Here is a 26,426-nt window from a genome sequence, read left to right as displayed (position 1 = left end):
CAAGCTGTCTGTCCACATGAATGGCCACTGACAAACTGTGGCCAAGAAACAAGTGGACCACCCTGTCACTGAACACACTGCCAAACATGACTTCCTTCATTTCAGTGAGTGCTTGACAGCCTGTGCCATATGGATGCTTCCCACCAACACCAGCTCTTCTGAACTGCGCAGGTGGGAACTTTCCCTGCAATACTCCTATGCTCCTGTAACCCTGCTGACATCTACCTTCATTAGTCGCTGTCTTCACCCATTCAGTCCCTTCCCTTTTCCCATTTCAGCACTATACAGCCATTATTCCACCATCATACTCAGTATTTTTACTTCTCTCTTTTTCTGCTACTCCCCCCACCCCCACCCCCTCCGCAACTCTCCCCTACCCTCCGTCTAACCTGCAGCACTTCACTGTCTGCCACCCCCACCATACTATCCCTTCCTCTCCCCACTCCAATCTCTTCCTTACCCCCATCCAGTTGCTACTCTCATCATGTACTGCTGCTGCTTGCAGTGTGATTTCAGTTGCCTGAGGCTGCAGTCGCATGTGTGAGAGTTGCGTCTGCTTGTTTGAAAGTACATTGTTGAAACTAACAGTAGCAGTGGAAATCAGGATTGTTTATTTCCTGGTGGAAATCATTTCTAGTGCTATTGACTTTGCTGCTTCTAGTCATGGACAGGCGGAAAGTAATGATAAAATTATGATGTGCAGGTTCATAATTTCGCTTTTATTATCACATATTAGTAATTTGAATACTTAAATGCAATATATAAGCACAAATTGGAAGAGTACTTTATTTGCTTTGTTGTGGTACTGGCTTACATCTTTACGTATGAAAGATCATACAGTGGCCAGTACGGGGTCGTTTTCTCGCAGTTGGTCTGATTTACTTCAGATATAATATGGAAAAGGAGAGGGACTTAGAAGAGGTTCTAAATATCCACAGAAAGAGATGATGAAACTTTGTCTGACATATTTGCTACATGTCAGGAGCTTGAATTTGTACTTGTTCCAGCAAATGTTGCTGAGGACACTGATAAAGATGATGCAAGTAATGATGCAAAAAGACAACCTGCCACTGTTGTTGGTTTAGGGAAGAAGGTTCTGGGACAAGCTGCTGAGATAAGATCAGTAAATACTGACAGCCTTGTTGAAAATGTTACATCTTTATCCACCCAAGAGGAAAATCCCTGCTGTTCCAAATCACGATCGTGGTTCCGATTTAGGAAAGCAAGACACTGGGTAGAAGAAAGACTAGGCTCGTCACAAAATTTTGAGGTATCTCGTGATCCTACACCTGATATAACAGAACATCTCTGCACATCAAACTCGACTCTAATAGATCTTTTTTGTAGAGTTTTTGATGCTGATTTGATTGAGATTCTGAAGAGAGACAGTAAAATATGCTGCTCAAAAGGGACACGACATACAAATAAGCTGCTCAAAAGGGACACAACATACAGATAAGTCATAATGACGTCTACAATAAATCGCTATTTTGTTGTAATCTGGATATTGTAAGGTCATGCATTTATGTATGTACTGGGAGACCAGACCTGACACAAACAATGCCATTGTTTCGAATTCTATCTCCAGAAATAATTTTAATGAAATTCGCAGAAACTTCAACATCAATGATAATGACAGCATTGAAAAAGAACATAAGGTTTACAAGGTTTGGTCATAATTTCACATTTAAATAAGAAATTTCAAGACATCATAGAGCCTCAAGGGTCAAAATTCTCCTTGGATGAGGCCATGCAGCCTTCTTATGGCCACCACTTTATGAAACAGTTTACAAGAGGCAAGCCAATTCACTGTGGTTTCAAATGGGGTCTTTAGCTAAATCTAATGGATAGGTCATCAAATGTGAGCCATACAGCCATATGTTGGAGCAAGTCAAAGAGATCCCCATAAGCCAATGGGACATCCTGTAGTTGAAAAGCTCTGTGTGGGCTACATCAATCAGAACAGCACAGTGTACATTGATAAATGCTTTAACTCTTTGCCTCTACTTGAATCACTTACTTCAAATGGAATCAAATGCATAGGAACCCTGAGAAATGACTGCTTGGAGTAGGCACACATGCCAAATATAAAGAAGGCACCCTGAGGTACTACTCATGTGTTATGTAATACAGAGAATTTTATCGCACTTGTAAGATGGAATGACAATAGTCAAGTGACTCTGGGGACAAATGTAGTGGATGAAGATATATTAGGTGAAAGTACATGCTTGAGGTGGAATAGAGAATCAAGAAAGAAAGTTTCCATACCACAGCCTTCCCTTGTACAGGAATATAATCAACACATGGGAGGGTAGATCTTTTTGAAAATCTATGAAGTGTATACTGCATTCGAATAAGATCACAGAAATTGTACTGGCCAATGATCAAGTTCTGCCTAAATGGTGCTGTTGTGAATATGTGGATCCTATACCAGCAGCTAAATAGCAATGTAAGCTTAAAGGATTTTGTCAGATGCATTATTTTTCAATTCTGACTTCATCCAACATAGAAAAACCAAGAGGTGTGAGGCAAAGATTTCTGTCACAGGTGCAAGAAGATGTAAGATTTGATAATGCTGGACACATGATTGATGAGCAGAGCACACAAATAAGATGTGGACAGTGTGGTAAATGCACATAATTTCACTGTGTAAAATGCAATGTGGGACTCCATCCAAAGCAGTGTTTCATTTTGTATCACCAGTGCTAAGAAGACTAAGTGGTCTAATAAAATATTATTTTTATCATTTGTCCTATATTATTGCAATGTCTTGCTTTATTCATGTAATGCAGTACAGTTATTTTGTTGGTTCTACTATATGAATTTGCCATGTATACTTAATGTATAAATAAATAATGTAACCTTAAAATATAAAAAAAATGAACATTACAATACCTGTAAATTATTATTGTACTTTTTCTTGATTTATTCATGTAATGAATGATAAGCACGAAAATTCAGCATATTACTTGTGATAAAATTGTGTAAGGAATCTTACTCCTTACTGCCCACTGTATGATATATCATACCTCAATAATTTTACCCCTTACTATGCACCCGTATGATATATCATACATTAAAAAAAAAAAAAAAATTTAAGGCCACCATCATAAATTAACATTCATAATATGATTATAAACCCATGTGGGTGGTGGATCTGAAATTTTATCAAAACCTAAGAAAAAATTAATTCTGGGATATAATGGGTTAAAGCACTGTGCTGCACATGTTAGCCCTGTACTTAGCCATATTTGTAATGTTTCCTTTAGGAATGATCAGTTCCCTGACCGATTAAAGTACTCAGTAGTAAAGCCGCTTTATAGAAAGGGAGAAAGGGACAATGTAGACAATTTTAGACCTATTACTATGCCATCAGTGTTTGCCAAAGTTATTGAAAAGGCTGTGTATTACATGTCAGACAATTTGCTATCAAATGTACAGTTCGGCTTCAGAAGTCGTTTAACAACTGAAAATGCTATATTCTCTTTTCTCTGTGAGGCAATGCATGCGTTAAACAAAATGTTTCAAACACTAGGCATATTTTTTGATTTAACTAAGGCATTTGATTGTGTTGATCACAAAATATTGCTCCAGAAGTTGGACCATTATGGAATACGGCGAGTAGCTCACAATTGGTTCACCTCTTACTTTAGCCAGAGACAGCAAAAGGTCATTATTTAGTGTTGAGAATGGCTGTGATGTGGGGTCTGAGTGGAGTACAGTCAAATGAGATGTGCTCCAGGGATCAGTGTTGGGGCCACTCCTGTTCCTTATTTATATAAATGACGTGCCCTCCAGCATTAAGGGTAACTGTAAAATATTTCTGTTTGCTGATGACACTAGCTTGGTAGTGAAGGATGTTGTGTGCAACGCTGGCTCAGTTCATGATGTAAGTTCATGGCTTGTAGAAAATAAACTAATGCTAAATCACAGTAAGACTCTGTTTTTGCAATTTCTAATGCACAATTCCACAAAACCTGAAATTTTAATTTCACAGAATGGGCATATGATTAGTGAAATTGAACAGTTCAAATTTCTAGGTGTTCAGATAGACAGTAAACTGTCTGGAAAGTCCACATTCAGGATCTTGTTCAAAGACTTAATACTGCCATTTTTACTATTATAACAGTATCTGAAGTAAGTGATTGTTCAACACAAAAATTAGTCTACTTTGCTTATTTTCATTCACTTATGTCATATGGTATTATGTTTTGGGGTAACTCTTCCAAATTTAAAAGTGGACTGAACTTCCTTAACTTTTGTGCAGAAAGGTGTGCAGTATACTGCTGCATCCATTTTCAATAAGCTACCACAAGAATTCAAAAATCTTGGCAGTAATCCACATGCTTTCAAATTGAAACTGAAGAGTTTCCTCATGGGTCACTCCTGTTGAGGAGTTCCTTGAAAAATTAAGCTGATTCTTATGCTATACTGTTGATTGTGTTTACTTAAACGTATAGCCTGACATTTGTGGGCTCAAAAACATTTTATTTTTATCTGTTATTACTTTTATGTTGTAATTTCATGTACTGACATGTTCCATGACCTTGGAGATTTGCTCCTTAGTTTGGTCCTACAGAATTTGACGTGTAAATAAATATAAAGGAACGAAGATAGGGTGTCTTGGCCCCAAGTCCAGATCATGAAGATATTATCAACAAATCTGACCAGACTGGGGGTTTGGTGTTTAGGGAGGCTGGGAAGGTCTCCTCTAGATAGACCATAAACAGGTTGGCATAGGAGGGTGCCATGGGTTGCCCATGGCTGTTGTGCATTTATTTTTATATCTTTCCTTCAAAGGAGATGTAGTCGTTAGTTAGAATAAAATTAGGAACATGTATGAGGAATTAGGTAGTGGGTTTATAGTGTGAATGACATTTGGGAAGGTAGTTTTAATAGTGGTAAGACCATGGATGTGAGGGATGTTGGTGTATAGGGAGGTGGCATCAACAGTGATGAGTACGGATCCTGGAGGTAAAGGGGTGGAGAGTTGGTGAAGGAAATGGTTAGTATCTTTGAGGAGGCTAGATCACTGATAATCAGTTAGAGGTATTTGGAAATGAGGGCTGAAATTCTTTTAGTGGGGGCACAATAACCAGCCACAATGGGGTGTCCAGGTTTGTTCAGTTTATGGATTTTGGGAAGCATGTGGGAGATGGGCCTGCAGGGTGTCACAGGATTGAGGAGGGAAATGGGTTCAGGGAAGATGTTCTGGGAAGAGCCTAAAACTTTAAGCAGGGATTGGAGGTTGTGTTGGACTTCTGGGATGGGATAACTCTGTAAGGGTTTATAGGTGGAGTAGTCAGATAACTGGCACTCACTGTGATTTATAACAAGAGTGGTAGAATCTTTTTCTTCAGGTAGGATGATTAGGTCAGGATCTGTTTTGAAGTCATGCATGGCTATTCTTGGTGGCACCAATCCTGCAATCAAAGCCAAGCTAATCCCAACATTGAACTGTGCCTCTCCCAATTCATTCCACCATCCAACTGTGATCCCCCTCCCTACCTACCACATCCCACTTACCAGACACCCGTCACCTTCCAGAAACTCCTTACCTCCAACTTGGCCTCACCATCCCTTCCCAGGTCCCTTCCTCAGAACACTAACCTTTCAGCAGAAGAAAGCATAGCCGTCCACAACCTCAAAACAAATCCTGACCTAATCCTCCTACCTGCAGACAAAGGTTTCACCACGGTTATGAATCACAGTCACTAACTGTTGAAAATTGATTACATCCCTTCCTATCCTGGAAGTCCAACACAAACTCCACTCCCTGCTTAAAGATTTAGGCCCTTCCCAGAACGTTAACCCTGAATCCATTGCCATCCTCACCCCTATGACACACTGCACACCCATCTTCTACATGCTCCCCAAAAATCCACAAACCTAACTATCCAGGTCACCTCATTGTGGCTGGTTATTGTGTCCCCACTGAAAGAATTTTTGCCCTCATTGACCAACACCCCCAAACAAATGCCTATAATCTAGCCTTCCCCATCAAATATCCCAACCATTTCCTTCACCAACTCTCCACCATCCCCACCCCTTTACCTCTTGGATCCCTACTCATCACTGTTGATGCCATTCCTATACACCAACATCCCTCATGCCCATGATCTTACGGCTACTGAACACTAATTTTCACAATGCCCTTCACACTCTAAATCCACTAACTCATTCGCCATATGTATTACTAATTTTATCCTAACTCACAACTACTTCTCCTTTGAAGGTAAGATATACAAACAAATCCACAGCACAGTCATGGGCACCCCATGGCACCCTCCTATGCCAACCTGTTTATGGACCATCTAGAGGAGACCTTCCTAGCCTCCTAAAACACCAAACCCCTAATCTGGTTCAGGTTCACTGATGACATCTGCTGTCTGACAGAGTGAGCAGGGACTAGACTGCCAATAGGAGCAGCATCAGGAGTCTTTGGGGCAAGGAAGTGGGGATAACAGAGAGAAAAAGAAGAGGACAGGGTAAAGGAGGGCAGGTGATTTGATAAAGGTGGAAAATGAGGATAGGGAAGAGGTGGTAGGACAGAGGGGGTGGAAACTGTGCAGGGACAATAGGGTACCATAGGTGTGGCCGTGATAATTTCAGGAGTGAAAAATGTGTTGCAAGGATAACTCCCATCTGCACAGTTCAGAAAAGCTGTGGTGGAGGGGAGGATCCAGTGGCTTGGGTAGTGAAGCAACCATTGAACTAAAGCATATTATGCTGAGCTGCATATTATGCCATAGAGTGGTCTACTTTGCTCTTGGCCAGAGTTTGGTGGTGACCGTTCATCCTGGTGAACAACTTGTTGGTAGACATACCATTATAAAAGGCTGAACAATGATTACAGTAGAGCTCATATGTGACGTGACTGCATTCACAGGTAGCCTGACCTCTGATAGGGTAGGATAAGCCTGTGATAGGACTGTAACAGGATATTCTGGTGGGTGCATTGGGCAGGTCTTGCACCAGGGTCTTCCACAGGGATACGATCCTTGTGGCAAGGGGTTGGGATTGGGAGTGGCATAGTGATGGACTAGGCTGCTGTTGAGGTTGGGTGGATGACAGAACACTACTTTAGGAGGGGTAGTAAGGATCTTGGGTAGGATGTCCCTCATTTTAGGGAATGATGATAGGTAATCAAAGCCCTCGCGAATGATGTGGTTCAGTTGTTTCAATCCATGGTAGTATAGGGTAACAAAGGGATCACTCCTGTGTGGCTTGTTATGGGGGTGGGGGAAATATTGGGGGTGGGAGGGGAATTGGCACAGGAGATCTGTTTGCAGACTCGGTCTGGAGGATAGTGCATGTCTGTGAAGGACTTGGTGAGACCCTCAGCATACTGGGCAAGGGAGTTCTTGTCGCTGTAGGTATGCTGTCCCCAGGTGGCCAGGGTGTATGGAAGGGATTTTTTGGTGTGAAAGAGATGACAGCTATCAAAATGCAGGTATTGTACATGGTTGATGGGTTTAATAAGGACAGAGGTTTAGTGTGTGTGTGTGTGTGTGTGTGTGTGTGTGTGTGTGTGTGTGTGTGTGTGTGTGTGTGTGTTTGAGGTTTACGGGCGCTAAACAGCGGGGTCATCAGCGCCCAAACGCATAAAAACAGGAACACATGCAGTGAAGGGACTAAGACGGACAGGGAACAAGGAGAATGGCTAAAAGACACAGATATGACGCAGTTTCAAATCCTCACATACAGAGGTAATCGTGACTGGCTGACCTCTTACCTAAAACCTGTGTGAGCCAGTCACCCAGCAGCACATTAAAACCCTCTCCCTAAAATTCGAGGCAACAAATTGGACAGGACACAAAACCGTAAGACCTTCACTACAGTCGTTACGTCATCTTGTAAAATAGAGGGCAAATCCGGTGGCAAGGAAACCACCGCCCTCTGGTCAGAGAATAAAAGACAGTCAAGTAAAATGTGGCGGACAGTAATCTGGACGCCACAAGCACTGCAGATTGGGGGGTCCTCCCGCCGGAGTAAAAAACCATGCGTTAGGGGACTGTGCCCGATGCGGAGGCGAGTGAGGAGAACCGCATCCCGCCTGCATGACTGGTAGGACGTACGCCATGGCCGCATGGTGGCCTTGACCAGACGCAGCTTATTGTCACTGACTGCCAGCCACTCCTCTTCCCACTGACGCAGAACGCGAAAACGCAGGAGGGAGGTAACAGCATGGAGGGGGACAGCACATGCAACAACGTGAGGGAGGGAACACGCATCTTTGGCAGCCACATCCGCCAGTTCGTTTCCCTTAATACCCACGTGCCCCGGCACCCAGCAGAAGGAAACCTCCTTCCCCTGCAGTTGCAGGTGGAGTAGGGCATCATGGATGTTCTGGATGACCGTATCCGCTGGGTACAAGTGTTGCATGGTCTGAAGGGCACTCAGGGAGTCAGAACAGATGAGGAACTTACGACTGGGAACACATCTCATCTGCTCCAATGCCCACAGGATCGCAAACAATTCAGCATCAAAGATGGTAAACGCCGCAGGAAGCCGTAACTTGACGACTTGATCAGGGAAAACAACAGCACAACCAACAGAGTCCCCCTGTTTAGAGCCATCCGTAAATACTGGTACATGATCGGGATGCTGGTTTAAAAGATCATAAAATAAGGAGGTAAAAACAAACGCAGGAGTGCAGCTCCTCCGGTACTCCGACAAGTCTAAAAGGACGCTGGGCCTCTGGAGCAACCAGGGAGGCAGGCGAGTAAAACCTTGCCGTTGGGGGGCCACACGCTCGACACCAAGGGACTCAAGCAAATGCTTGGCACGAATCCCAAATGGTCTCGTTGCCCTGGGATGACTGGAAAAAGAGACGTTCCATAGGCGGTCGGGCAACGGTAGGGTACACAGGGGAGGTAGGACAGGCAAGGAATTGACACACCCGTCACACCATGGGGAGTTTCCGACGGATGGCGAGCGGCGGTTCCCCTGCCTCAGCACACAGGCTGGGGATGGGACTGGTACGGAAGGCACCAGTGGCCAGCCTGATACCCTCATGGTGTACTGCGTCAAGGATCTTCAGATACGAAGGCCGTGCGGACCCATACACGGTGCAACCATAGTCAAGACGCGATCGGACGAAAGCCCTATAAAACTGCAGCAGACGCGCCCGATCTGCTCCCCAGGACTGATGGCTCAGACACTTCAAAATATTCAGCGCCTTCAGGGCCCGCACACCCGTCTTCGCAGTCCATGCCTCTAATCGCTGTATCATAAGCTGCAACTGCCGACTAGCAGTGACAAGACTGGAGGAAGAACAGAAAACAGCAAAATCGTTCACAAACAAGGAGCATTGGGCAGGACTCCGGACAGTGGACGTGATACTGTTAATGGCGATGGCAAAGAGGGTGACACTTAAAACGCTTCCCTGAGGAACACCATTCTCCTGCACATACAAATCAGATAGCACATTACCAACCCTATATCGAAAGAGGCGGTGGGAAAGAAAGGACCGAATGAAGATGGGGAGACAGCCACGAAAACCCCACTCATGGAGTTGATTGAGGGTATGGCGGCGCCAAGTAGTGTCATACGCCTTATGAATGTCAAAGAAGACACCGAGACAATGCTGGTTACGTAGGAAGGCCTGCTGGATGGCCGCCTCAAGCAGGGTCAAGTTGTTTATAGTTGAACGACATCTCCGAAAGCCACACTGCGAGGGGCTAAGGAGCTGCCTGGTTTCCAGCAGCCAAACCAGGCGACGGTTGACCATGCGTTCTAACGTCTTCCCGACACAGCTCGTCAAAGCAATACTTCGATAACTACTGGGATGCATTCGGTCCTTCCCCGGTTTGAGGAGGGGGATCAAAATCGCCTCCCTCCACGAGTCAGGGTACGTGCCAGATAACCATATCATATTAAAAAAATTCAGGAGAACTTCCTTGGAAGGCAGTAACAAGTGCTGCAGCATGCTGTACCGGGTTCGATCATGGCCAGGCGCAGTATCATGAGCCACAGACAGTGCCGAATCCAGTTCCCACATTGTGAAGGGGCAGTTGTAGGGTTCAGAATTTGGAGACCAGAAGTCCAAGTGACCCCTCTCAACCGCAGTGCGGTAGCGGCAGAAATCTGGAGCACAGTTAACAGTAGCGGTAGATTCCGCAAAATGCATGGCCTGTGTCTGGGCAATGTCTCTCGGCGCCGTGAGGAGACTTCCCTGATGCAGCAATGCCGTGACAGGGAGCTGGCCGAGTTTCCCGGAAATCCTCCTGATGGCTTCCCATACTTTCGTAGAATTAGTGGAACGGGAGATGGAGTTCAAGAACGATTGCCATGACCGTCGTTTGCTCTCTTTAATCACTCGCCGCGCTTTGGCCCTTGCCACCCGAAAGGCCGCAAGATTGTCAGCTGAGAGACGGCACTTGAAGCGGCGCAGAGCTGCACGGCGGGCTCGGATGGCTGAGCGGCACTCAGTGGTCCACCAAGGGACAGGATGCCTCTTGGGATGACCGGATGACCGTGGGATTGACAATTCAGCAGCATGGGAGATCACGGCTGTAACATGGTCTACCCATTCGTGGACGCTGGCACGGTGTTCCAAAACAGCCAGTTGGCTGAAAAGTGTCCAGTCAGCTCTGCAGAGGAGCCACCGGGGCGGCACTGGTAATGCCATAGCCTCAGCCAGGAGGCGAATCCAAAGGGGGAAGTGGTCACTAGAATGGAGGTCTGCAGCAACCTCCCACAGAGCAGCATCCACGAGTGCTGGAGAGCAAAAGGAAAGGTCAATAGCTGATGACGACCCAGAAGCAGTACAGAAATGAGTGGGAGCACCAGAGTTGAGGATGCACAGTTCTTCAGACATCATGAGGTTTTCCAGAATGCGACCCCTGGGGCAAGTAGTCGAAGAGCCCCATAAGACATTATGAGCATTGAAGTCCCCCAGAAGAAGAAACGGGCGGGAGAGTTGGCTAATAAGGTCTGTGATAGCCTCAGAGTCTATCGCATCCTGAGGTGGTAAGTAAAGTGAACAGACTGTGAGCCTCCGACCCACAAGAAGGTCAACTGCAACTGCTTGCAAGTCTGTAACGAGAGGGAGCTCAGGTGAGGGGTGCATGTCACGGACAAAAACCGCAACACCACACTTTGCCGTTTCCCCCGTCAGATCATCTTTCCGATATACGGTATAGCCCCGTAAAGAAGGAGCATCAGTGGCCTGAAAATGTGTCTCTTGGAGACAGAAGCACAAAGGGCAATCTCGTACAAGGAGTTGTAATTCGGCCACATGCGTCCTGAACCCATTCAGGTTCCTCTGTAATATGGGAGACAGTGATCAGGGTGGCTGAACTTTCACCCTGCCTCTGTGTTTTGGAGGAGAGCCCGTACTGGCCGGAGATTTATTCCTGGGGCGAGAAGATCGCCCCCGGTCGACATCAATGTCCATCAGCTCCGATGACGACCCACGGGAGATGTCAGACAGTATGATGGCCTCGTCATTGGACCGACCCTGACCAGTCTCCTCAGGTGGCAAAACCTTCACCTTCGGCGTCTTTGTCTTGGGGGGCTTAGAAGGCAGAGCCTTGGCAGCAGGTGGAGCTGTACCCACCTGGGCAGAAGGCGCCATATGGGAAGAGGCAGGAAGTACCCCAATGTCAGCAACCACGGCCTTGTCCGACATTGCGGGGAGAGCCGCAGGTTTCAAAACAACCGCAGCAGCACAAGTGCACTGGCAAACGCAGGTATTAGTGCTAACACTAGCAACCTCCGTTTGCGTAGCAACAGTGGCCAACTGTACCGGTTTTTTCAGAGCGGAAGCGAAAGATGTCGTAAACACAGGAGGTTGCATGGCCTTAAAGAGCTTCCTGGCCTCGCCATAGGGGATGCGCTTAGATGTTTTGATCTCCTGGATCTTCCGTTCGTCGAGATAGATGGGGCAGACCCGGCTCCAGACAGGGTGACTCCCAGAGCAATTCACGCACTTCACAGGAGATGAACAATCGGCTCCTTCATGGGCAGGCTGACCACATTTACCACAAGTGGCTATCCCATTGCACCCCAACGTAGTATGCCCAAAGCGCTGACATTTAAAACAGCGCATTGGGTTGGGGAAATATGGCCTTACCGGCAAACGTAAGAACCCCGCTTTAACATGCTCTGGGAGTCGTGGGCAACTGAACGTGAGAATAAACGAGTCGGATTTGACGAGGATCCCATCAACTCGTTTCATGATATGCTGCACGTCAACAATACCTTCATCAGCCCATTCAGATTTTAACTCGTCTGTGGGGATATCCACCAAGTCCCGACATGTCACACACCCTTACTGTAGTTCAGAGTGGAGTGGAGCTCTGTCTCGATAGCGTACTCACCGAGACAGGTTGCTTTCCGAAGAGAAGTGACCTGACGGGAACTAGATGTCTCAACTAACAGAGTCCCATTGCGCAGTCGCTTCACAGATTTAAGTGTTGCTGCAATTCCCTCAAGACCCTTGTGGATGTAAAAGGGAGAAACCCTCTCAAAGCTACCCTCCTTCCGTTTAATAATCAAAAACACATTCTGATTATCAGCATGTGCTCTGTTACAACAGTCTGATAAATCGCAATCAACACTAGGCGCTGGAGGACTCGTAGCACGAAGTCGCTTCTTCGATGAGGTGTGTTTTCCTACCAGTGGCCCACCCAAGCCACTGGTAGGGGGAAATGTAGAGGTCGAAGGGTCCATTGCGGTCACACGAGCAGCTAGGGAACTAAAGGTCCGCTCAGACAGAGCCCCGCGTGCCTGAGTAAGCCTAATACAACTGGGGTGTGGCAGGTGCCCCAGAGGTTGCCCGCTTGCGACTGTTCCACCTCAACAGCCATGCATCTCATAGGCGCGGAGCACACCGGAAGATTGAGGGGTTTTTATAGAGGTTGGCCTTCCTCGCAATTCGGGCGGTCAAGCCAAGATTACCATTCCCCGCAGCACACAACATTCCACCGCCGCGCCATACGGTGGTCACTGAAGCATGTCCGGGGGTTACGGTGACAGGAGACTGGCGGCACTGACCAGTCCCCAGCTCAGGACCCCGGGGTCGCCAATCCCGTACCCAGCAAATGAATGCTGAGCCCCTGGGGGCAACAGAGGTTTAGATGGAGCTATCAGAGAGGAGGTGGTGAACATCCAGGAAGGTAGCATGCTTGATTGAGAAGGACCAGATGAAGTGTATGGGAGAGAAGGTGTTGATGTTTTGAAGGAATGAAGATAGGGTGTCTTGGCCCAAGTCCATCTATACACTGCTATCCCTTCCCCTTCTCCGCACCCTCCAGTTTGCTGCTTCCATTCCATGTGACAGTTGCATTTTGGTCTGGGCTGCTGCAGTTGGTGTGATGTGTGTGTGACGTGGGCAAGCTTGTGTGAATGAATGGTGTGCGTTTCTCTTTCTTTTCCTGATAAAGACTGTCACAAAAAGCTATGTGTAAGTGTTTTAATTGTGCCTGTCTGCAACTTAACATGTCATGTTTATGGTAAGTAGCAATTTATCATTTCCTTACATTGCTGACACTATGTAATGCAGTAAATGAAGCAGATGAAAAGGAATGCAAACACCTCAAATATGAGATCAACAGGAAATGCAAAATGGCTTATGCGAGAATGGCTAGACGACAAATGTAAGGAACAGAGGTGTATATCACTAGGGGATAAGATAGATACTGCCTACAGGAAAATTAAAGAGACCTTTGGAGGAAAGAGAAACATACCATGAGCTCAGATGGAAAATCAGTCCTAAGCAAAGAAGGGAAAGCAGAAAGGTGGGAGTACAAAGAGGGTCTATTCAATGGCGATGTATGAGGGTGGTTTGGAAAGTTCACCACAAGAGGTCAGCATTAGTGCAACGAGTTGTTCACATGGTATTCATTGGACTGTTGCCTGTAAACATGTGCCATGTCAATGCTCTTGGAAGAGAGCTGCGACGGTGACATTGTCCTGCTGCTATTCCCGCATAGTGATTTGCGAAGATGGGGAGGTAGGGAATAAATAAATAAATAAATAAAATCGAGAGTTGACCAGTGATTAAGTACTCTGTAAAGAAAGGTATGAAAGCAAAGGACATTCACGCCAATTTCCTAAACAAACTGGAGGACTATGCTCCTTCATATTCAACTGTTGCCGAGTGGACAATTGAACTTAAATTTGGTCAAGAGAGCTTAGATGATGATGCACACAGTTGTCGGCCAAGATGTGTCACTATTCCAGAAATCATTGCAAAAGTGTACAAAATGGACATGGAGGATTGCCGATTGAAAATGCGTAAAATTGCTCATGCTTGCGAAATGGCATCTGAAAGGGTATATCACATTTTAACTGAAGAATTAGAAATGAAAAAATTATCTGCAAGATGGGTGCTGGGACTCTTGATGCTGGATCAAAAAAAGCACAAGAATGGACATTTCGGAACAATATTTGGCCCATTTTAGGAAAACGAACAAGATTTTTTGCACTGGTTTGTGACCACAGATGAAACTTGTGTGCACTACTATACCCCAGAGACAAAAACAACAGCCAAAGCAGTGGAAATATGCTGATTATCCGCCACCAACGAAAGCAAAGACAATGCCTTCAGCAGGAAAGGTCAAGGCATCAGTGTTCTTGGATGCGAAGGGGATTCTGTCTGTAGATTATCTCCCCACTAGGCAAACAATTACTGGAGAATATTATGCTAACCTCCTGGACAAATTGCAACAAAAGATAAACGAAAAAAGCCAGGTTTAGCAAGGAAGAAAGTCATCTTCCATCTTGGTAATGCGCGCCTGCACACATGTGCTGTCTCCATGGCAAAATTACATGAACTAAGGTATGAATTGTTGCTACATCTGCCTTATTCATCTGATATGTCTCCGCCAGAATTCCATCTCATCGAAAAACTGAAAATTTTTCTTGATGGATGAAGATTCACTTCAAACGAAGAATTGATAACTGGAGTTGACGTCTATTTTGCAAGCCTGGAGGAAACTCATTTTCAAGATGGAATCAAGGCACTGGAACATCGCTGGATCAAGTGCATTAACCTACAAGGAGACAACTCTGAAAAATAAAAAAAGTTTCAGTGATATAAGTACTTTTCTTCTATTCCGTTCTGAGAACTTTTCAAACCACCCTCACACATGGTAATATTATGGAAATGGAAGAGGACGTAGATGAAGATGAAATGGGAGATATGATACTATGTGAAGAATTTGACACAGTGCTGAAAGACGTAAGTCAAAACAAGACCCCGGCAGTAGACAACTTCTCATTAGAACTACTGATAACCTTGGGAGAGCCAGTCATAACAAAACTCTACCATCTGGTGAGCAAGATGTATGAGACAGGTGAAATACACTCAGGCTACAAGAAGAATATAATAATACCAATCCCAAAGAAAGCATGTGTCGACAGGTGTGAAAATTGCTAAACTATTAGTTTAACAAGTCACTGTTGCAAAATATGAACACGAATTCTTTACAGACAAATGGAAAAACTGGTAGAAGCCGACCTCAGGGAAGCTCAGTTTGGATTCCGTAGAAATATTGGAACACGTGAGGCAATACTGACCTTACGACTTATCTTAGAAGAAAGATGAAGGAAAGGCAAACCTACGTTTCTAGCATTTGTAGACTTAGAGATAGCTTTTGACAATGTTGACTGGAATATTCTCTTTCAAATTCTAAAGGTGGCAGGGGTAAAATACAGGGAGCGAAAGGCTATTTACAATTTGTACAGAAACCAGATGGCAGTTATAAGAGTGGAGGGGCATGAAAGGGAAGCAGTGGTTGGGAAGGGAGTGAGACAGGGTTGCAGCCTATCCCAGATGTTATTCAATCTGTATATTCAGCAAGCAGTAAAGGAAACAAAAGAAAAATTCGGAGTAGGTATTAAAATCCATGGAGAAGAAATAAAAACTTTGAGGTTCGCCGATGACATTGTAAATCTGTCAGAGACAGCAAAGGACTTGGAAGAGCAGTTGAATGAATGGATAGCGTCTTGAAAGGAGGATATAAGATGAACATCAACAAAAGCAAAACGAGGATAATGGAATGTAGTCTAAATAAGTCGGGAGATGCTGAGGGTATTAGATTAGGAAATGAGACACTTAAAGTAGTAAAGGAGTTTTGCTATTTGGGGAGCAAAATAACTGATGATGGTCGAAGTAGAGAGGATATAAAATGTAGACTGGCAATGGCAAGGAAAGCGTTTCTGAAGAAGAGAAATTTGTTAACATCGAGTATAGATTTAAGTGTCAGGAAGTCGTTTCTGAAAGTATTTGTATGGAGTGTAGCCATGTATGGAAGTGAAACGTGGACGATAAATAGTTTGGACAAGAAGAGAATAGAAGCTTTCGAAATGTGGTGCTACAGAAGAATGCTGAAGATTACATGGGTAGGTCACGTAACTAATGATGAAGTATTGAATAGAATTGGGGAGAAGAGGAGTATGTGGCAGAACTTGACAAAAAGAAGGGACCGGTTAGTAGGACATGTTCTGATGCATCAAGGGATCACAAATTTAGCATTGGAGGGCAGCGTGGAGGGTAAAAATCGTAGAGGGAGACCAAGAGATGAATACACTAAGCAGATTCAGAAGGATGTGGGTTGCAGTAAGTACTGGGAGATGAAGAAGCTTGCACAGGATAGAGCAGCATGGAGAGCTTCATTAAACCTGTGTCTGGACTGAAGAAGAAGAAGAAGAAGAAGAAGAAGAAGAAGAAGAAAACAACGACAACAACAACATAACAGGAAATGACCCGATCGTAAGTTTCAGTACTAAAAAAGAACAGTCACTGAAAAAATATATCATGCATTATTTCACATCAGCTCTAAAAATGAAACAGTATAGAGAAGAGAGATAGTAGTGGAATTACCGGGATGCGTGCATGACATGACACAGCTTTGTGACAATATCAAGCACACACGTTGATTAAATGCTGAGTTCAGAGAGAAAAGTTGTTACACAACTGCAGACCACATCAGCAGATACCCCCCTCCCCCCCCTCCCACCACTACCAGCGCGAAAATGGACAACAATCGAATATGAAAGCAAAGGAGACCTCACACATCACGCATTCCCGTGGGTTAAGAGGCATGTCAGTGATCAGATGCCTCAACAGAAAATGATTTCATTTCATAAAATTTAAATTAGATGGACACCAATGTACATAACTTTAAATAAACAACAGACTGCCATTATGAACAATGTAGGATATATACAGAGGCGATAGAAGTCATGAGATACCTCCTAATATCACGTCAGACCTCCTTTCACATGTTTTAGTGCTGTAACTCGATGTGGCTTGGACTCAAAAAGTTGCTGGACATCCTATCGAGGAACACTGAGCGATGCTGCCTCAATAGCCATCCATAATTGTGAAAGCATTGCCAGTGCAGGATATTGTTCATGAACTGATCTTTCAATTGTGTCCCAAAAATGTACAATGTGTGGTGACCTGGGTGGCCAAATCGTTAGCTGGAGCTGTCCGGAATGTTCTTCAAACCAGTCGTAAACAAATGGGACCCAGTGACATGGCACATTGTCATCTATGAATATTTCATTGTTGTTTTGGAACATTAAGTCCATGGATGGTTATAACAGGTCTCCAAGTAGCCAAACAACCATTTCCAGTTGATGATCAGTTCAGCTGGACCAGGTTCGATCAGAGGAAGCAGTCCAATCTCTCTAAACACAGCCCACACCACTATCGAGCCACTACCAGCTTCCACAGTGCCTTTGTTGACAAACTGGGTCTGTGGCTTAAGCGGGTCTGCACCACACTTGAACCCCACCATCAGTTCTTACCAAATGAAATCAGGACTCATCTGACCATGCCAAAGTAATTTATTGCAACTTCATTGCTCTATGAGATAATTAAAAAAAAACTCTGTACCAGCAACATATTCACTTCAATTAAACCAACATTCTAAAGTGAAAATAATTCTCATATAATGCTGACAATCCTCTTGCAGCAATTCTTACAAATGGTTCTACCAGTGATAGATGATCACTGGAAGACTCATACTTTGATTAGGGAAAATATTAATAACAGGAATCAATGGATGTATTTATTTATGCACTAACTTTGTGAGATTCAATTGTATTCATTCATGTTTTGAATGGTTTGTTTCAAGTAAAAACATGATGGGACATCATGATGGGACATCTGCAAAAAGTGGAGGCCTTACATACTGGGCACCAAGTCACCTGTACAGCATATTTCCGCCCATGCAGAGAGTGCCCTAGGGGTACCATTCATCAATAGTTTCAAGGCCTCCACAAACTTTGTATTAGTCAATGTTAAACATCAGAATTACATTATAATGGATTAACAATTTCTGAAAGATTTTGTGTGAATCTTAGTTAGCTTAGTTGTTCACAGACCTTCAAAAAGTTAGAAACTTGCACGAGAAATACAAAATCTTTATGTGGTTAATGTAAGGAGACTAATGAATACTATTTGAGCAAATACACCTGATAATTTTACTTAATGCACAAGTTAGTGTTTCAAAGTTAGTTTGGAAACTATGAGGGTGGTTTGATAAGGCTAATAAATCTCCATGAACAAATGGAACATTTTGTTGCACCTTCATGGTTGGTAAGCTTGATTATTACAAGGATTATATAAAGAATTTCAACAATGTACATCATGTAGTTCATTGTTGACAGCCATCTGAATTGGTCAGTGTGTAAACTGTGATTGAAAACAGGGAAAACTGAGTTTCTTGCTATTATTAAATATTTTCATTTACAGGGTTGGACCGCCACACAAATCCAAACAGAACTGGATTACTTTTACGCAGGCTCTGCACCATCATTGAAGGCCATTTACTTTTGGATTAATGAATTTAAACCTAATCAGACAAGCACTGAAGATGAAGTGTGCTCCAGGCATCCAATTGAGGTCACCACAAAGGAAACCACTGACGAAATTTATGATATAGTAATGCAAGACCATTGAACAAAAATTGTGTAATTGCTGGTACTGTAGGCACCTCAACTGAGTGAATGCATAATATGTTACCCAGAGATTTGGCTCTGCTGTGTGCAAGGTAGGTGCCGCAATTGCTCACAGACTACCAAAAGCACATCCAGTACAACATTTCAACATAATGTGTGGTCGATTAATTGCACCCCGTAAGACTTTTTGCACTGATCTGTGACTGTTGACGAAACCTGGACACATCATTACACACAAGAATCAAAATAGCAGTCAAAAGAATAGACAAAGACTGGTGAAAGAGCATGCATAGAAACATCTACAAATAATATTACAGGCCAACAATGGTTGGCCGCATTTAACAATGGACAAACTTTTGTAAGGAGGACAAATATATGAACAAAAAATTAAGAACTAATCGCAACAGAACAACACACAAACTCATAATTGAAAAAACAAAGAGAACACTACTTTAGTTGTAACAAAAGAAAATGTTCCAATATGTTTTCTGAGTTACTAAGAAAACAATGGAGCAGGAGAAAATAGCAATGTTTAACAACCAGCAAAATGTGACACCTGTTACATAAAATAAAGTGTGTTTGGTTTCATTGGTATTTGGACTGAACACAGCACACACCTGTGAATTCTGCTTTCCCATATAGATCTTGCACAAGAGGTGCTTTCCCTGATTTAAAAAGATGGGTACTGAGAGCATGCACACAGTAAATCACTCTTGGCATGTTCTTCTTATCATATATATCTGTAGTTTCAGGATGGAATGTCTGCAAAAATACAATGGATTGATGTAAAAGGTAAGCTATAATGTAAAATTAAGATATAATGTAAAATACAAAATATTTCAAAATAAAACGCACAAAATACACAACTAAAAAAAGTAATGAAAATGCCTGGCTTAAACAATGAAAAGAACAACAGTCATAATGACTATAAGCTTATAACGTTCATTAGGTGGAGTAACAAAGTTCATAAATACATCACTGAAATATTTTACTCATCTTCAGCAACTGTAGTTGTATAAATCGGATAATCAGCAACCAGTTGCATAAAATAAATTTAATTTATTAACTAGTTTCAGACACTTGTGCCCTTCTTCAGAAGGTTATAGGTATAACATTATTTGTTTATGTCAGCAATAAGACACATACAGCAAAATGCCGTGGTCACGTGGTTCATAGTGCCTGTATACACCATTTTTGTGCAGGCCTATGAACCACATGACCATGGCATTTTACTGTATACATCTTCTTGCCGACACTCACAAATAATGCAATAGGTATAACCTACTAAATAAGGGTGCCAAGTGCCTGAAACCGGTTCTTTTATGCAACTGGTTGTTGTTTATTTCAGTTTATGTAACTGAAGTAGTTAATTTTATGCTTGTAGAGGAAAAACAATTATTCATCAAGTTAGAAACATCTTTGTCATTAAAAATGCTATGCGCACCAATGTTGTTGTTGTGGTCTTCAGTCCTGAGACTGGTTTGATGCAACTCTCCATGCTACCCTATCCTGTGCAAGCTTCTTCATCTCCCAGTACTTACTGCAACCCACATCCTTCTGAATCTGCTTAGTGTATTCATCTCTTGGTCTCCCTCTACGATTTTTTCCCTCCACGCTGCCCTCCAATGCTAAATTTGTGATCCCTTGATGCATCAGAACATGTCCTACTAACCGGTCCCTTCTTTTTGTCAAGTTCTGCCACATACTCCTCTTCTCACCAATTCTATTCAATACTTCATCATTAGTTACGTGACCTACCCATGTAATCTTCAGCATTCTTCTGTAGCACCACATTTCGAAAGCTTCTATTCTCTTCTTGTCCAAACTATTTATCATCCACATTTCACTTCCATACATGGCTACACTCCATACAAATACTTTCAGAAACGACTTCCTGACACTTAAATCTATACTCGATGTTAACAAATTTCTCTTCTTCAGAAACGCTTTCCTTGCCATTGCCAGTCTACATTTTATATCCTCTCTACTTCGACCATCATCAGTTATTTTACTCCCTAAATAGCAAAACTCCTTTACTACTTTAAGTGTCTCATTTCCTAATCTAATTCCCTCAGCATCACCCGAGTTAACTCTACTACATTCCATTATCCTCGTTTTGCTTTTGTTGATGTTCATCTTATATCCTCCTTTCAAGACACTGTCCATTCCATTCAACTGCTCTTCCAAGTCCTTTGCTATCTCTGATAGAATTACAATGTCATCGGCGAACCTCAAAGTTTTTATTTCTTCTCCATGGATTTTAATACCTACTCCGAATTTTTCTTTTGTTTCCTTTACTGCTTGCTCAATATACAGATTGAATAACATCTGGGATAGGCTACAACCCTGTCTCACTCCCTTCCCAACCACTACTTCCCTTTCATGCCCCTCCACTCTTATAACTGCCATCTGGTTTCTGTACAAATTGTAAATAGCCTTTCGCTCCCTGTATTTTACCCCTGCCACCTTCAGAATTTGAAAGAGAGTATTCCAGCCAACATTGTCAAAAGCTTTCTCTAAGTCTACAAATGCTAGAAACATAGGTTTGCCTTTCCTTAATCTTTGTTCTAAGATAAGTCGTAAGGTTAGTATTGCCTCACGTGTTCCAACATTTCTACGGAATCCAAACTGATCTTCCCCGAGGTCCGCTTCTACCAGTTTTTCCATTCGTCTGTAAAGAATTCGCGTTAGTATTTTGCAGCTGTGACTTATTAAACTGATAGTTCGGTAATTTTCACATCTGTCAACACCTGCTTTCTTTGGGATTGGAATTATTATATTCTTCTTGAAGACTGTGGGTATTTCGCCTGTCTCATACATCTTGCTCACCAGATGGTAGAGTTTTGTCATGACTGGCTCTCCCAAGGCCATCAGTAGTTCTAATGGAATGTTGTCTACTCCCGGGGCCTTGTTTCGACTCAGGTCTTTCAGTGCTCTGTCAAACTCTTCACGCAGTATCTTATCTCCCATTTCATCTTCATCTACATCCTCTTCCATTTCCATAATATTGTCCTCAAGTACATCGCCCTTGTATAAACCCTCTATATACTCCTTCCACCTTTCTGCCTTTCCTTCTTTGCTTAGAACTGGGTTTCCATCTGAGCTCTTGATATTCATACAAGTGGTTCTCTTCTCTCCAAAAGTCTCTCTAATTTTCCTGTAGGCAGTATCTATCTTACCCCTAGTGAGACAAGCCTCTACATCCTTACATTTGTCCTCTAGCCATCCCTGCTTAGCCATTTTGCACTTCCTGTCGATCTCATTTTTGAGACGTTTGTATTCCTTTTTGCCTGCTTCATTTACTGCATTTTTATATTTTCTCCTTTCATCAATTAAATTCAATATTTCTTCTGTTACCCAAGGATTTCTATTAGCCCTCGTCTTTTTACCTACTTGATCCTCTGCTGCCTTCACTACTTCATCCCTCAGAGCTACCCATTCTTCTTCTACTGTATTTCTTTCCACCATTCCTGTCAATTGTTCCATTATGCTCTCCCTTAAACTCTGTACAACCTCTGGTTCTTTCAGTTTATCCAGGTCCCATCTCCTTAAATTCCCACCTTTTTGCAGTTTCTTCAGTTTTAATCTACAGTTCATAGCCAATAGATTGTGGTCAGAGTCCACATCTGCCCCTGGAAATGTCTTACAATTTAAAACCTGGTTCCTAAATCTCTGTCTTACCATTATATAATCTATCTGATACCTTCTAGTATCTCCAGGATTCTTCCATGTATACAACCTTCTTTCATGATTCTTGAACCAAGTGTTAGCTATGATTAAGTTATGCTCTGTGCAAAATTCTACCAGGTGGCTTCCTCTTTCAGTTCTTAGCCCCAATCCATATTCACCTACTATGTTTCCTTCTCTCCCTTTTCCTACTCTCAAATCAGTAGTACTATTAAATTTTCGCCTCACTTCACTACCTGAATATTTTCTTTTATCTCATCATAGATTTCATCAACTTCATCATCTGCAGAGCTAGTTGGCATATAAACTTGTACTACTGTAGTAGGCGTGGGCTTCGTGTCTATCTTGGCCACAATAATGCCTTCGTGTCTATCTTGGTCACAATAATGCGTTCAATATGCTGTTTGTAGTAGCTTACCCGCACTCCTATTTTTTTATTCATTATTAAACCTACTCCTGCATTACCCCTATTTGATTGTGTGTTTATAACCCTGTATTCACCTGACCAAAAGTCTTGTTCCTCCTGCCACCGAACTTCACTAATTCCCACTATATCTAACTTTAACCTATCCATTTCCCTTTTTAAATTTTCTAATCTACCTGCCCGGTTAAGGGATTTGACATTTCACGCTCTGATCCGTAGAACGCCAGTTTTCTTTTTCCTGATAACGACGTCCTCCTGAGTAGTCCCCGCCCGGAGATCCGAATGGGGGACTATTTTACCTCCGGAATATTTTACCCAAGAGGACGCCATCATCATTTATCCATACAGTAAAGCTGCATGCCCTCGGGAAAAATTATGGCCGTAGTTTCCCCTTGCTTTCAGCCGTTCGCAGTACCAGCACAGCAAGGCCGTTTTGATTAATGTTACAAGGCCAGGTCAGTCAATAATCCAGACTGTTGCCTCTGCAACTACTGAAAAGGCTGCTGCCCCTCTTCAGGAACCACACGTTTGTCTGGCCTCTCAACAGATACCCCTCCGTTGTGGTTGCACCTACGGTACGGCCATCTGTATCGCTGAGGCACGCAAGCCTCCCCACCAACAGCAAGGTCCATGGTTCATGGGGAAGGTGCGCACCAATAAGTACATTGAAATAAGTGTAAACCAATCAAGTTTCCATTTGACGAAAAGATCATATTGTACTAGTGTAAGGAAATTTTGTTTGCAGTAGTCTTTTGATGTTTATCTATTAATGCAATGCAAAATGCGTACACAAGAGAGTACTCAACAGCAACACACACTATACAGATAATGTATTTCAAACACACTAGTTATTATGCATAGAAAGAAGTCAAACGTGGCAAGTATGCCTAATGAGGGAGTGAACTTTACAAGACTGTGTTCTGTAGTAAGGAATGGAATATCCTTTTCAGGATGTGGGGTGCAGAGGACAGATAGATTGACTGACTGATGGAGAAAGAAAGAGAAAAAGAGAGAGAGAGATAGGGTAGAAAATATTTATAGGGCTTTGAGATGTAATGCTTTGAGAGGACAGGAAATAAAATGGATCAATTAAATAATAAACCAAGAATGTTGAAAGAAGCTTACGAGAGAAAATCTATTTACATCAATATCCACAAAATAGCAATTTGGCGACGGGGGACTGCGGTCGCGTGCGTGTGTGTGTGTGTGTGTGTGTGTGTGTGTGTGTGTGTGAGAGAGAGAGAGAGAGAGAGAGAGAGAGAGAGAGAGAGAGAGAGAGAGACTATCTGCGACTCAGCACCTTCGCTATATGGTGAGCAGCAGCAATTTTCCTTTTCATAATATTGTTACATTCCATCCTGGATTTTTCATTGTTTGATTTGGATACTGTTTTATTAACTTTTCCTTCAATTACTGTACAATCTATGTGAGTAACTCTGCCATTGCACTCTTGGTTATTTGCACCGATCCTACCAATGCATAAACAACACAAAGCTCAACAATTGGTCATCCCAACAACAGGAACATTGGGGCAAATAAAAGTGTGACAAAATGCAACATAAATTGGGATGTTGTGTACATTTCTTGAGCATTTATCACCAAATACTCAATAAAATTTTCAGCAATGCGACATTAGGCTGACACGCTACAGAGGAAGAGATTGAGACTATGAAAGTTCATGTTAGTGACCTTATAATTTGGTCCCCCCAGCTGAGGAGTTGTCCCACTCTAGCACAATGAAAAAGAACTGTCCCACTTCAATTCAGTCATAGCAAACTTAGGCCACACCCTTTGAGCTAACTGTGGACCTCAGAGTGTAATCAGTTTGCCCATCAACACACTAGCAAAACATCTGCCAGCATTATTGGCATCCAATCTCTGTGGTGGTACATGTTGCTATTCAAGGTAGCAACATTCCCCATTTCCTTTCTACTGTGCCGATGGAAGATGGTCACGTAGAAACCTTAATTTATGGACACAGTGGCAGAGTAAAGACTGTATACTGTACATGCATTTTTTTATTTATGTGCAGATACAAAGCGCAAATGTAAGCACAGTACAGCCACAAGACACGAAAGAGGGTGAGTGTTTTACTGGTGAGGAAGGAGCCATTTGCACTTTAACGTTACGACTTGGGGTGCCATGGACACTGAAGAAGAAGAAGTCAGGATGACAATGGCTGTTGTTCTGAAAAGAAAAACAAAAAAGATTGTATGAAATTAATTAATTAATTCTGAACTTTGGGATATTAACAATCCGGCTGTCGACGATTTTCTTTATTAAGAGCTTAGATGTCAATGTTTAATAGATATGTTGAAAATGTTATGAGGACTGTTAAACAAAAAAGATTTTGAAAATAAATGGTTGCATCATTTTGTAGCTAGTGGGTAGCAAATGTAACCTTCCATTATCATAACGCTTTCCTGCAGATGGTGAGTAAGTCCAGTACAGCTACAAGTGGCACTCCATACCACAACCACAACTTCAAGGAATAAAATGAATGCAGAAAGATAAAATTTACATGTAAATATAGTTACTAACATATGACTGAGATCACATTCATTGATCTAAGCCTCAAGCCTCAGTAGGGTGTTTACATTTCGAGCCATGCGGCTGCAGCTGTAGCGGTTATGAAGCTCAGTACTGACAAAGTTATTTGCACACTGTTATACAGTTATTAAATTTAACAGTTTTCAACGGTGCTTGGTACTGTTTGTGGCGAAATAAAGATTTAATAAACCTTTGGAAACATTCACTCGCTGTGTTTTTTTATAGTTTTCTGTGCGTTGAAGTGGTTTAGTAAATTTCGTGCTTTAGTTTTCAGCTGACATTTCTCATTGTTTCTAGTGAAATATTTCAGTAAAATTTTCATTCACTGTTTTAACTTTGTTGAGGGTTCCATTGGCCACTTGAATTTTGGGTTTTAGCTAAAAAATTTGTGATTTTTCTTGGTATTGGTATTAGTTATGGTTTAGTAGTATTAAGAAAAGTAGTTGCTATCTTAGTACAGAGAGAATTTCGAGACCACTATTGTTAGTTCTATAAATAGTTCTACCAGTGTAACTGAACTTAAGCAATGCAGACATTTAGTTTTTTTTCAGTAACTGTAAAATTTTACCATGAATAAGAAGTGTGGGCTCTGTTGTATGTTTGTGAGTAGTGGGTTATGGTGTGGGATTTGTTCAAAGTATTTTCATTGGGGGGAATGATGTGGAGAAGCAAGTGGGCATTCTAGCGAGATCCTCTCCTGGGAATGCAGAATCTATAGTAGAAATAAGTTGATAGAAGAGCAGGAGCGTAAGACCTGTGCCCTTCAGGGGCAGTTACAATATTCAAAGGGTAAAGGGTGCTGGGGAATGTGAACTGGCAAGTGGCAGGAAGACAGCTAGGAGGA

General features: G+C 42.7%; 1 protein-coding gene across 1 annotated transcript in view; it reads right to left on the bottom strand.

Annotated features, from left to right (window-relative positions):
• LOC126252642 (ras GTPase-activating-like protein IQGAP1) overlaps positions 1 to 26,426 on the bottom strand; it is a 367,157-nt gene that overhangs the window by 284,713 nt on the left and 56,018 nt on the right. The window contains exon 4 of the mRNA XM_049953548.1: positions 19,539 to 19,683. Within this exon, the coding sequence (XP_049809505.1) occupies positions 19,539 to 19,683 (145 nt within the window). The remainder of the gene's footprint in view (positions 1 to 19,538; positions 19,684 to 26,426) is intronic.

Source organism: Schistocerca nitens, chromosome 1 (assembly GCF_023898315.1).
Source record: "Schistocerca nitens isolate TAMUIC-IGC-003100 chromosome 1, iqSchNite1.1, whole genome shotgun sequence".
NCBI lineage: Eukaryota > Metazoa > Arthropoda > Insecta > Orthoptera > Acrididae > Schistocerca > Schistocerca nitens.
Note: the sequence above shows the minus strand (reverse complement) of the source record. Positions and strands in the feature narration are given on the sequence as shown.